This window comes from Asterias amurensis, chromosome 1 (genome assembly GCF_032118995.1).
Source record: "Asterias amurensis chromosome 1, ASM3211899v1".
NCBI classification, from domain to species: domain Eukaryota; kingdom Metazoa; phylum Echinodermata; class Asteroidea; order Forcipulatida; family Asteriidae; genus Asterias; species Asterias amurensis.
The window spans coordinates 20,877,780-20,890,185 of record NC_092648.1 but is presented as its reverse complement, the minus strand read 5'-3'; the positions used below and the strand labels follow the sequence as shown (position 1 = coordinate 20,890,185).

Here is a 12,406-nt window from a genome sequence, read left to right as displayed (position 1 = left end):
CTTTAGGCCTGAAGCCTTTAATCATGCATCTAAAAGTACACAAATTTGTGCTACAATAGTGTTTTTCTGTCATTATTCTTTTGCAACTTCAATGAACAATTGAGCCCAAATTTTCACAGATTTTTATTCTATGCATTTGTTGGGATACACCAAGTGAGAATACTGGTCCTTGACAATTACCTAATGCTTTAAAGCGCATATTACCTTCATATCTCTTAACAATTTTCTGTTTGGAATTTCTCCTTATCCTTTTTAAAGGCAGTGGACACTATTGGTAATTACTCAAAATAATTATTAGCATAAAACCTTACTTGGTAACGCGTAATGGGGAGAGTAATGGGTCTTTGACAATTACCAATAGTGTCCAGTGTCTTTAAGAGTTCTGATGCACTAAAACACAAAATTTGTTTTTAACTTATGAGTAGTAGTTAAAAATCATAAATTTGCCTCTTGAAATACAACTAGCTGAACACACAGTCCACCAAAATGATGTGTATGCCAACAACCTATCTATGTTAGGTGTTTAAACAAATTAAAGGTAGGGTCAAAGATTGGTAATACTCTGAAAATGAATCACTGTCATTCAAACTTACTTGGTGAAAAGCACTATGTCTGTTGATATAAAGTAAACTATGTGGCGAACCACCGCTTCGGCTTTGGATTCGGCAAAGCATGCGCAGTTGTCAAAACAAGCTAGCCTTTGAAAAGGGTCTTTGTTGACAACAAATGACCTATGACCCAACCTTTAGAATTCCCCACCTCTCCCCACCTCTCACAGTTGAATTATCTGTAGTTATTGTGATTTTATTTTTCACAGGAGTGAAAGAATCCAAACCCTATGTGACTAGCCACCCAAAGATGGCCAAACTACAGGAGGTTGTCCTACAACACTTCAGAAATTTTAGCACAGTTTCAGGTATGTGTTAGTTGGCTTATTGGAAAGCCCACCCAATGTGACAAAACTAGCCAAGGTGGAACCACAATGGTTGTGGGTGTCCATTGAGTAATGCTTTTTATCTGCAAATTATAAAATTAAATATCTTTGTAAAGGTCGCTCAGGAGGCACTGTAAATGTGATGTAGCTTCATTCTAATATTCTTTGTCTTGACATTTTTTTTTGATGGGAAGAAATCAGATCCCTATGGCTTCAAACACTTAATCCAAACAGCGCCCTCACTGATGTCAAACAGAGACCTTTTATCAACTTGTGCATAGTGCATACTTACCTAGCCTGTTTCCATATTATGTCCCATGCCATGGCTACTTATACATGGGGTCGATTTTAGTTCAGTGTTTCATCTTTTGTCTCTACAATAATATTTCTTCATTTTTGATGTCACGGATAACATGATCACTGATCTCAAAACCGACCACCACTTTAAACACAAACTGTTATCTTTTTTTTCCCTAGTAGACACTGACAACCCGTCAACAAGTAAACAACAACAACAACCGACAGCTAAGAGTACGCGAGTGATGATCTTTGCCCAGTACCGAGACAGTGTGAATGAGATAGCGGAGATGTTGAACAGGCATCGACCGCTGCTGCGCTGCATGGGGTTTGTTGGGCAGGCGTCGTCTGGCAAGAATAGCAAGGGTATCTCACAGAAAGAACAGCTCAGGGTACGTGCTGGTTTCTCTTGGTAGACATTCTAGGGAATCAGAAAACTGTCGTTAATTTTTTCAAACTGTGCAGAGAGTGGAAATATTTGGGGGAATTGTTGGCGAGTCGTTAAATTTCCTCCTGAAGACGAGCAGACCAAACCTACCCCCTTTTAATAGAGCCAACACTCCCTCGAAAGAGAATTATTACATTGTTGTACCTGCAAGTTTAGTATTACTTTATAGTTTATTCTTAAGTCGTTAAATGTTTGTAACGATGATAGCGTTCATACTGTCTCTGGCAATGTTCTTGTGAGATTGCCGGTCCCTGCAATACTACTGCAGTCCACAAGTCTAACCTTTTAGAAGTGTCACATTGCCTGGGCCCAATTTCATAGAGCTGCTTAAGCAAAAATATTGCTTTAGCAACTTTCCGCTAAGCAGAAATGAGCAGGATACCAGTCACAAGTGGTACATGTGGCATGGTAGTTTGGCTGGTAACCACATTCTGGTAAGCATAATTTTGATGTGCTTATCATCTTTTTGTGCTTAAGCAGCTCTATTAAACTGGGCCCTGGCTACCAATTGATGTCTGTAACGCAGTAACTCGCAGCACACGCTGTATACTACCCAGGGAGCTGAGATGGTTTAAGGAATGATTTAAGGCCAGTGTCCAGGGGAAATGATGTTGTGAGCATTTTGAGACGCCCTTTGGGCTGTGATAAAGCGCTATATTAAAATTGATTGTTATTGTTATTATTGTTATTGTGATACCCTTTACCTTCAGGTGGTGAAGGAGTTCCGAGAGGGCGGTTACAACACTCTAGTGTCTACCTGCGTTGGTGAAGAGGGTCTGGACATTGGGGACGTTGACTTGATCGTGTGCTACGACGCTCACAAGAGTCCCATCAGGCTGGTCCAGAGGATGGGACGGACTGGAAGGAAGAGGCAGGGTCGGATTGTCATGCTGGTCACCGAGGGCAAGGAGGCGGCGGTAAGTATTGACTCCTTTGACCCCCAGGTTACCCACTGCTGTTGTCTGACACTATGACTGAAATAAACAAGGAAATCAGCTCATAACCTGAAAAGTTAAGAAAATAGAATTAACTGTTGGTATGAATTAAAACCTATGGTATTTTGAATTAGGACCTAAGGCATTTTGAATTGTGGTATAAATGGAGAAAAAAATACCAAGCGGCCTGAAGTTTTTGCCCCAGCAGAGTCTTTTTCGAAGGCTATATGACAACACAACACAAGTGCCAGGTATACTGGTGTAACAGAAGCAGAAATGTTGTAGACATGTGTAAAAGCTCCTATAATGTCCAGTTGTATTCAATGAGGACAGGCAGGGTATATACACATGTTTTTACATTTAATTTCGGATGGTACGTTAAGCCATTGGTCCCATGTGTTATGTAACGCATGTAAAAGAACCCAGTGCCCTTATCGAAAAGAGAAGGGGTTCGCCCCGGTGTTCCTGGTCCGATCGGCAGCAAATTGCACCACAGCACCTTGTAAAACATTACATGGTGCTATCAGAATTAAGTCTCATAATTCAAAACATAGTCCCACATCTTGCAGGAAATACTGTATGTTACAGCGCCAGGAGCGTCACTGGGTGACAGACATGTGCGCTTTATAAGAAACCACAATTATTATTATTACTATTATTTTATTATTGAAAGCTTTATTTAAATTCTCAGTTGCTTCTTTTGAACACGCAACCCACAAATCTGAGAGCGTGGTTATTGTGACTGGCACCTAAGCCCTCGATTGGTGTCTTGTTCTCTTCCAACCCAGTCAGGGGCCGATGTCACTAAGAGCTAAGATTGATCTTAATTTATTTTTATTTTATTTATTTATTATTGATATCAAACAGCGGATAGCCACTAATTACAGGTATCATTAAAACTATGTGCAAGTTTTAATATATATAAAGTTGAAAATTACAGTTACATAAAATTGATAAAAACTGCAAGTCAATCATAGTTGCTAGTGTGACGTCACAATACAAATGACTTTGAAATTACTTACAATTTGTCTTGCGATGAATTTTACTGCTTTGTGAAATCAATCCCAGGTTTACGACAGAAGCCAGTACAACAAGAAAGGCATTCACAAGGCTCTGCAGGGCAATGCCAAATCGCTGCAACTGTACCCAAACAGCCCCCGTATGGTGCCCAGAGGTATCGACCCTCAACCCCATAAGATGTTCATCTCTGTTCAGGCGTATGTTAATAAGAAAGAAAGCAAGAGATCGTCCTCCTCTGCTTCAAGGAAGAGCTGTGCTCCTGGAATTGATACACTTCTCTTGAAAGGTAATTTTTAACAAATATGGAAACTTTTGCTATTACTGTTTATAAAGGCACTGGACACTTTTGGTAATAACTCAAAATAATTACACAGAATAAAAACTTACTTGGTGTTATAAGCAATGGAGAGTTGTTGATTGTATTAAACATTGTGAGAAACGGCTCCCTCTGAAGTAATGTAGTTTTTGAGAAAGAAGTAATTGCTTACTCAAATATTAAAAGACTTCAGGCCTGAAGTCTTTTATTATTCATCTGAAAACCCACAAATTTGTGCAACAAGGGTGTTTTTTCGTTCATTATTGTCTTGCAACTTTGATGAACAATTGAGTCAAAATTTTCATTGATTTGTTATTTTATGCATATGTTGGGATACACCAAGTGAGAAAACTGGTCATTGACAATTACCAATTAACCCAAGGATTACGTTTGGTCGTCACTCTTAATATTAATGGAATTCAAAACTTAGCCCACAGTCCATAGCCCACAGCAGCTTTGGAATGTATAAATCATTTTTGGAAAATAACAAACCGCATAACCTTAAATTGGGTTTAAAAAAGGGCCCAATTTTATAAAGCTGTTTGTCGGTAAGCAAATTTGTTTGCTTACTGGAGCAGAAAAACTTATTTTACCATGATTTCTCAAGTTAGCAAAACAAATCTCGACGCGCATGCCTGTGTGGCATGGATTTAAATTGTAATGTCACTTGTGTGCTTACCGCGGGTTAGCAAGCATTTACCCTATAGCTTGCAGTAGAAATCTTTATGAAATAGAAATTTTGCTAAGGGTGAGCACAAAACAGCTGCTTACATGTTTTATGAAATTGGCCCCAGTTTGAAACTTCAAGTTGTGACCAAAATCAAGTTTGGAAAATTGACTTTGAACTTCACTGCAGCCCTTGTTTCAATGACTTTTTTGTTTGTTTTAATAATTGTTCAGCTAAAAGTGACAAGAAAAGCGGTGAGTTTTTGAGTGCAGAGGAGCTAGCCTACTGGAGTGCCAACTTCAAACTAGACCCAGCTGAGAATGCAAGTCTTCCAGCCATGGCTGACAACGGCCACTTTCTAACATTAGCGAGCACAAAAAAAAGACAGGTACTTTCCAGCCCTTTCCTTTCCAACAATTATATATTTTTACCTATATGAACTATTTTTACTTATAAATGTACTTTTCGGCTGGCTTGTCTGCCAGTTCAGTAAACTAATAAAAAATGGAATAATAAAACTAGGCCCAACTTTATGGCTCTGTTTACCGCAGCATCAGGCGCTTCATAGGGTGCTGTAAGCACAGAATTTTAAGGTAAGCAGGGCCATGATAAATTGATTTTGGCTAATATTATTTTAAATGGTGCCATAACATAGCTAGAAACCCACATGAAAGGACAGACAAGTTTTACATGTTCTGCATTCCTTGCGAAATTTTCTCTTACATTTTGAAATTTTGTAGTAGCCGACCTTTGACAAATTCATTCGCCAGCGGAATTTTTCACAAGGAACCTTGTGCACCCCCATGTGAGACAATCCATTGTTTTCTCCTCAAGTTGTGAAAGTGGTCTCACCATGCAAATGTTTGTGCTAAGGTTTTAAAAATGTGCATCATTAATATTAATTTTAACCATATTTCAATCAATGTGTTGGTCCAGAAATTTGCATTGTTATATCCTTGTAGTAAAGTATTATGTCACTCCAACTGTTTCTATTATTGTCTAATTTTTCCGCAGCCTTCGAAAAGAAAAAACAGTCGTTCTGAACTGTCCTTGACAGAGTGGTCGCCATGGCAAATGCACAAGCAGCCAATCAGATTTGTACAACATTCCCAACGCTGCAACCAGTTCGTCGAACTCATGGAGTTCATTGACCTTCAGAATCTCACAGAAGGTGAAGACATCTACGGATTGGAGATGCAAACATACCTCGACGAGGAAGACATCATCAAGCCTAAGAGACAAGGAATTGAGCAATTTTGCACAAGAGTCAGTAAAGACACTGCTGCGGAAAATGCCAGAAGTGACAATGTGGGACCTGACGATGAAGGGTCTGTGAGCAAGAAGAGTGGTCAAAAGAAATCAAAGAAGAAAAACAAGCCTCTTGAGTTCGTGTCTAGTCCGTCAAACAGTGATAATGACAACCTTCCAGATGTCTTCATGGAGGCCAATACAGTCTCTAAGATTCCTCTAGGAACTCCTACAGAGAAACATGGGACAGTGTCAGACCCAGCCAACCAAATCACATCCAAAACAAACAAGCCAAGAAAACACAAACAAAAGTTGAAACATCTCAAGACCAAGCTGGACAGCTCTGACGATGATGACTTTGAAGTAGCAGACAACAAGCAAGAGAAGTCTCCTGGAGCTGCGACTTCAGGAGATACGCTGGCACAACTTGAGGTAGTAGGTAACAAAGTCCAGGCATCAGAAGATGAAATTAAGGTTTTTAAGAAACCCAGATCACCAGAGTATGAAACACCCGAACCGATGGATATTGATGGCGACACTCCTCCTACGTCGCCAACATTTGGAAAGGTCTCCCAGTCGACTCAAGCAGCACTTTCAAGTAACCAATTCAACAAAACAGATAAAAATCTGTCGATAATGTTTCTCAGCTTTCCAGATGATTTAGATTTGACTCTTGAAGATGATCGTAATGTCAGCTCTGGAATCAGGCTTTGGCCTGGTGGAAAATCCTCTATCCCTCCACCACCACCTTCCCTATCCTCTCTGGACCTTCTAGATGACATCGATATCAGCGTCAACCTCACCCAGCATTTTAAAAACGAATCCAACTTCTTCCGCAGTAGTAAAAGACAGGAAGACCAGCCTGAAATAGCAGCCTCAGATAAGCATATGGTGACCGTTGGAGATACACAAATTTCAAGTTCAGAGACATCTGCGGAAGTGATGAAGGATGGAGCATCGAACTCGGTTCCACCTCACTGTGATGATAGCAAGAATAAACACTCTTCAACTTCTTCTGATCACCCAACAAACAATGATTGCAGTACTGCCGAGAGAGATGCAACAGAGGTTCTAGCGGGAATCAAACCAAATTTTGATTTGAACATGGACTTCACAATCTTTTCTGACGATGATGAAGTGGAAACCATTGAACAGCCTCAATCTGACAAAGAAGGCAACACACCAAACGATAAAAAGAAAATGTCAGAGCAAAGGAACGAAGTGGAGGACCAGGTTTCTATGGTCATCAATAATCAGGCGGAGAGTATAATGAGAACTCCGGTAGCATTTGAAATTGAGACACCTCAGGTAGAGTCTATTCTTTTCGAGACGGATTCCAGACATACCCAGAAGACATTACCCGTCTCCTCTGTACATTCACCGAGTCCTGGTCATGCACAGGCTGGAGACGCTAATACTCTTTCCCAGCAGGGTATATCAAACAGACGCTCTTTGCTAGGTGGAAATAAAAGGACCACAGCAGTGTTTTCTGAAACGCCTAAATCCAGACGGGACTCTGTTCCGAAACAGAGACCTTCAGGGCAGCTTATTAGAGATAGGCCAGTCTCAACTGGTATCAGCTCAAAGAGAGAATTGAATTTATTGGAGCCACAAAAAATGAGTGAACCGGTTTCCTGCGATGGTAAAGCACAGGTTTTTGATGAGGAGGATACCGCTGAGATTGAGAGAATGAGATTGCAGGTCCTGGGTTCGTCCGAGCCCATCTTCGACCTCGGATTCGATCTTGATAGCTTGGAAGAAGACGAAATAGAGGAACATGGTGTTGTTCCACCTTCTCCAGACATGAAACAGCAGCAGGAGTATATAAACCTTAGCCAAGTGGCTACACAGAAGGAACAACCATGCTCTTCTCAATCCAGGGGAATGTCCAGTTTCTGGATGAGGGCATCGTCAACTCCTGCACAAAAGACTAAATTAAGCCTAAGTTCAATATCTTGTAATGAAATAGTGTCACCCATTGCCCAGTACAAGCAAGAAAAGTGCAATCATGTCCCTGAGAAAGGTTTGACGGTCCTCTCGGTGCCACAAACTGAAATCTTTGCCGGTGAAAAAACTTCTTCCTTTATCGAAGAAATTCCACAGAGCCTTCACAAGCAAGTAGAACTTTCTCAAACTAAGGACTCTAGAAAGAAGTGCCAATCGGGCAGGGATAATAGCCCGGCGCCAAAAAACTTGTCCAGACTGAAAGAACGTCCAATTATTGGGAAGAGGAAAAGCTCAGAACCGATTTCCACATTTTCAGAAGGGAATCCGATTGGCGTAAAGCGCAGAAAGTCTACACCATTCGGACTTGCGTCTGAGTCTCCAACAGCTGCTGTAGAAACAGATTTAGTCGTCGTAGCATTGGGTGCCAAGGATTTAGAGATGATGACTGGAGGTCAATCCTTGGAGGTGGAGGAATTTGTCTCAGATAGTGTCGATGATAAAAGAGTAAGGCTGGCTCCTGCACCAAATGTCCGAACAATTCTAGGTATGTATGTTTTGTAGATTTGATCTTAAAGGCAGTGGACACTATTGGTAATTACTCAAAATAATTATCATCATAAAACCTTTCTTGATTACGAGTAATGATGGTATAAAACATTGTGAGAAACAGCTCCCTCTGAAGTGAGGGAGTTTTTGAGACAGAAGTAATTTTAGACGAATTTGATTTCGAGACCTCAAGTTAAGAATTTGAGGTCTCAAAACCAAGCATCAAAAAGCATACAACTTCGTGTGACAAGGGTGTTTTTTCTTTCATTATTATCTCGCAAACTCGACGACCGATTGAGCTCAAATTTTCACAGATTTGTTATTTTATGCATATGTTGAGATACACCAAGTGAGAAGACTGGTCTTTGACAATTACCAATAGTGTCCACTGTCTTTAAGTGATACACACACAAACAAAATAATACTAATAATTGTTAACAGAGGAAACAAACAAAACTGGAATATTTAGCCCAGTCAGTGGTCTAGTGGTAGACATCTGCTCTGCTCAGGGGTTCGAGTCCCACTTGAGTGATTTGCCTGTGGATAGCTTTTTTTCACGGGAAAGTACTTAGTATACAGTGCTAAATACACATAAAAGCAAATTATAATCTTTATTCCCAATGCAAAAATTACATCTATTAAATCGTTGCTATGCCCTCTTCCAACACATAGGATTCGTCTACCTCTTGCCACCGGCCTAGCTCAGTGGTCTAGTGGTAAGACATCTGCTCTAGCAAAGCAAAGTTCATGGGATTGAATTCCACCCGAGTGATTAGCGTGTGGATCTTTTTCACTGAAATCGGGGAACATACCTGAGTACACATAATGTACAAGTATATCTGTGTAAAGGCAAAAACAAGTTATATTCTTTATCCCAAATGCAAAACAAAAAATCCATAAAAATTATAGTCTTGAAAATTTACTTCAAGACATTTTTTGTTTCAATCAGTATCTCCTAGCAAGGTGCTGGCTGATTCTCCTGATGAAGAGAATGCTTTCAGCCAAGTTGTCCAACACAAGAAACGTCGTAAAGCTGTAGTACTGGAATCTCCTGAACAACCGGCATTTAAGACACCGAGTAAACCCAGCAACAGTTCCCACAAGACGAACAGGAACATTCAGGTAAGAAGCTAGAGACACACATTCTGTATTTCTTGTTTTATTTTAGGACCATGCATTTATTCACTATAAACCTCATACAACTACACGTACATCACAAATCCCCAACAAGGCAATTATTTTGTGATAACTATAAAAAAGAACACCACTAGCTCCTTAACAATTTCTCAGATGCATACATCTTTTATGTTTCTTGTCACAATAAATGAGGGGGAGGGTGGTAAAATCCCAAAGAGAGATTGTTTTTAAGTTCGTAAAATGGATTGGCAAGTCTTTTTTTATATTTTTAGAATCTCATCCTAGGAATCATTTCTCTTCATTTTATATTACTTGTTTGTTTAATCACAGAATGTGACGAGTAGCAGTGAGGATGACTTAGAATCTCCCTTAATCAGACGACCCAAGAAACGCAGACAGCTCAATAAAATGATGATCAGCATCGACGAAGATGATGAAGACTTCATAGGTAGGAAGGGTAACCCCCTCTAAATCAAGACGTGATCGAGGCCCAATCTCATGGCTCATCTTAATGCGGAATTCTGCGCTTATTACCACCATTCGGCGCTTGAAGGCTGCGCTAACTGTGTAAAGGAAGAATGCCTAGTAACGTGGAGTTTGCACGCACACAAGGCTAAATTCCCCGCATACCTGAGGAATACACTTGCTGTAAGCACAGATTTCTCTGCTTCCGCAAATGCCGATTCTTTGCTTACGGTAAGGAGAGCCATGATATTGGGCCCCGTTCACCTTCCACGCCCTCTGTTTCACATATCAAATAACAGAGCTGCCATTTCTCCCTGATTCTGCAGGAAGTTCCTTGAAAATCAACTATTCTTACCATGTTATGATGAACAAATTTGAAAATATCTGTGATTATGAACAAATTTATCATATTCTATTGAGAGTAATTCTATGTATCTCCTTGATTGTTGTACGCAATCTCCTTGATTGCAAGATGCAAATGCTGGCAGCTGTGAAATAATAACCTGTAAGGGAAATGACCGGGTGAATGTACACAAATTGATTACAGCAGGACTGCATTGCAGCAGTCTAATCGACATGACACTTCATTTCAAGAAACATTACAAAATTGGTTTGTGCTATTAAACAAAACAGTTGCTGGCAGTGTAACAACTTTATGTAATCCACTATGTATATAAACTGACAAACCTGCAGAAGTTTAAGATCGATCGGCCATCTCGGTCTCCAGAAAATAGTGAAAACCTATTACACATTTTGCATGACATCGATTAAAAAAAAAAGAATAAGCGATACCCTCTGATGGGGAAATTAGTTTTATTTATTTCTCATCAAATACGACATTTCTGACAGAAATATTTCAAGGGATGTTTTCAACTAGCATCATCATTAGACCTTGAAAGTTTTATGTTTATCTGTGATCTTAGACAAGTTTTTTCTTACAAATTTTGTAATTTTCCTCTTGGGGCATTTTCAATTACTTGTTATTGCTACCAAATATATTACATCTTTTTCGGCGAGTTTCAAATAGATGAGTTTCTCATTTGAATAACAGGCCATGATTCCAGGAAGAAATCTGTGTCAGAGGTCAAAAAGAAATCTTGCACTGACAAGAAGCGGAACCTTAAGTTGGATGCTCAGCCTGCCAACACCAAACAAAAAAAGGTTTGTATTAAAAATAAACTTCAACTTTGAAGTGTGAAATATTTATTATCTTGCAGAATCTCTTGCAGGCACTGGACACTCTTGGTAATTACTCAAAATAATTGTTAGCCTAAAAACTTTTGCGGTTAAGAGCAATGGAGAGCTGTTGGTAATATAAAACATTGTGATAAACAGCTCCCTCTAAAGTGATGTAGTTTTTGAGAAAGAGGTATTTTCTCACTCAAATAATGAAAAACTTCAGGCCTGAAGCCTTTTATTAGGCATCTGAAAGCACACATTTTGTGCAACAAGGTTTTTTTTCTTTCATAATTCTCTATTCTCTTATTCTCTATGACTAATTAAAACCAAATTTTCACAGGTTTGTTATTTGATGCATACGTTGGGATACACCAAGTGAGAATACTGGTCTTTGACAATAATCCATTTGCGAGTTACATTTGAATAATGTCAGGTATAATGTCTTGCTTAGTCACAATGTACCGCTTACATTTGAATCCCTCAGACTAGAGAGACAGTGCAAGCCTGTACATAGCAACCTCCAGATGAGCAAACCCTGGTACCATTGTAATCTCAGTTTTACCATTCAAAATTGAAACAATACTGTACAAAATCATTGAAACTTTGTAATTTCCTCTTTTTGGTGAAGTTACAGTTGCATGCCTGATTGTGCCATACACATCCATTCAGTATCGTGTATAGGTGTTCACTGTCTATTACGTAATTACACAAAATCTTGCCCCTCATCATTCAAATCTAACACCCAAATGGCTTATTACCAAAGGTGTCCTGTGCATTTAACATCTGCTGATTGCTCTTTCTGCAGACCAAGAAGCCAAGACGCGTTCCTAGTGAGGCAAGGGGCTTCTTGGCGGAGGAAGTGGAGGTTTCTGCCGATGAGGACTGTTCATCCGATGAGGAGGGGAGTGACCTGGATAACTCCTTGGAAGGATTCATCAATAATGCAACCCAGGCCTCACAAGCTTCGCAGTCTGTCATGGAACACAGTGGTGTGTTAATAATAATGATAATAAATGCTAAATTTACAATGTTTTTGTTTTACCCATACACCGATGATGTGTTGGCACTGTATACTCAGTACTTTTCCAAGCTCTGTGAAACACAGTGGTGCGGAAATAACAATGATAATTTTCACGAGTTCTTATAATAGATGCTAAAATTTCACTCATCTTCTAACAAAAATTAATCTTGAAGGGTATAACATAACTTTAATGTAAGGCGTACCAATTGATCTACCCATTTTTATAAAGGACTCTCTCTATTGGAA

General features: G+C 39.6%; 1 protein-coding gene across 2 annotated transcripts in view; it reads left to right on the top strand.

Moving 5' to 3' along the window:
- Positions 1 to 12,406, top strand: part of LOC139942670 (Fanconi anemia group M protein-like) — a 29,844-nt gene that overhangs the window by 7,898 nt on the left and 9,540 nt on the right. The window contains exons 10-19 of one of the 2 annotated variants that reach the window (XM_071939552.1): positions 818 to 916; positions 1,415 to 1,623; positions 2,390 to 2,596; positions 3,683 to 3,920; positions 4,851 to 5,005; positions 5,632 to 8,356; positions 9,308 to 9,480; positions 9,826 to 9,943; positions 11,012 to 11,121; positions 11,945 to 12,128. In XM_071939552.1, coding sequence (XP_071795653.1) covers positions 818 to 916; positions 1,415 to 1,623; positions 2,390 to 2,596; positions 3,683 to 3,920; positions 4,851 to 5,005; positions 5,632 to 8,356; positions 9,308 to 9,480; positions 9,826 to 9,943; positions 11,012 to 11,121; positions 11,945 to 12,128 — 4,218 coding nt within the window. Of the gene's footprint in view, positions 1 to 817; positions 917 to 1,411; positions 1,624 to 2,389; positions 2,597 to 3,682; positions 3,921 to 4,850; positions 5,006 to 5,631; positions 8,357 to 9,307; positions 9,481 to 9,825; positions 9,944 to 11,011; positions 11,122 to 11,944; positions 12,129 to 12,406 lie in introns of both variants that reach the window. The other variant, XM_071939502.1, reaches the window with a different exon arrangement.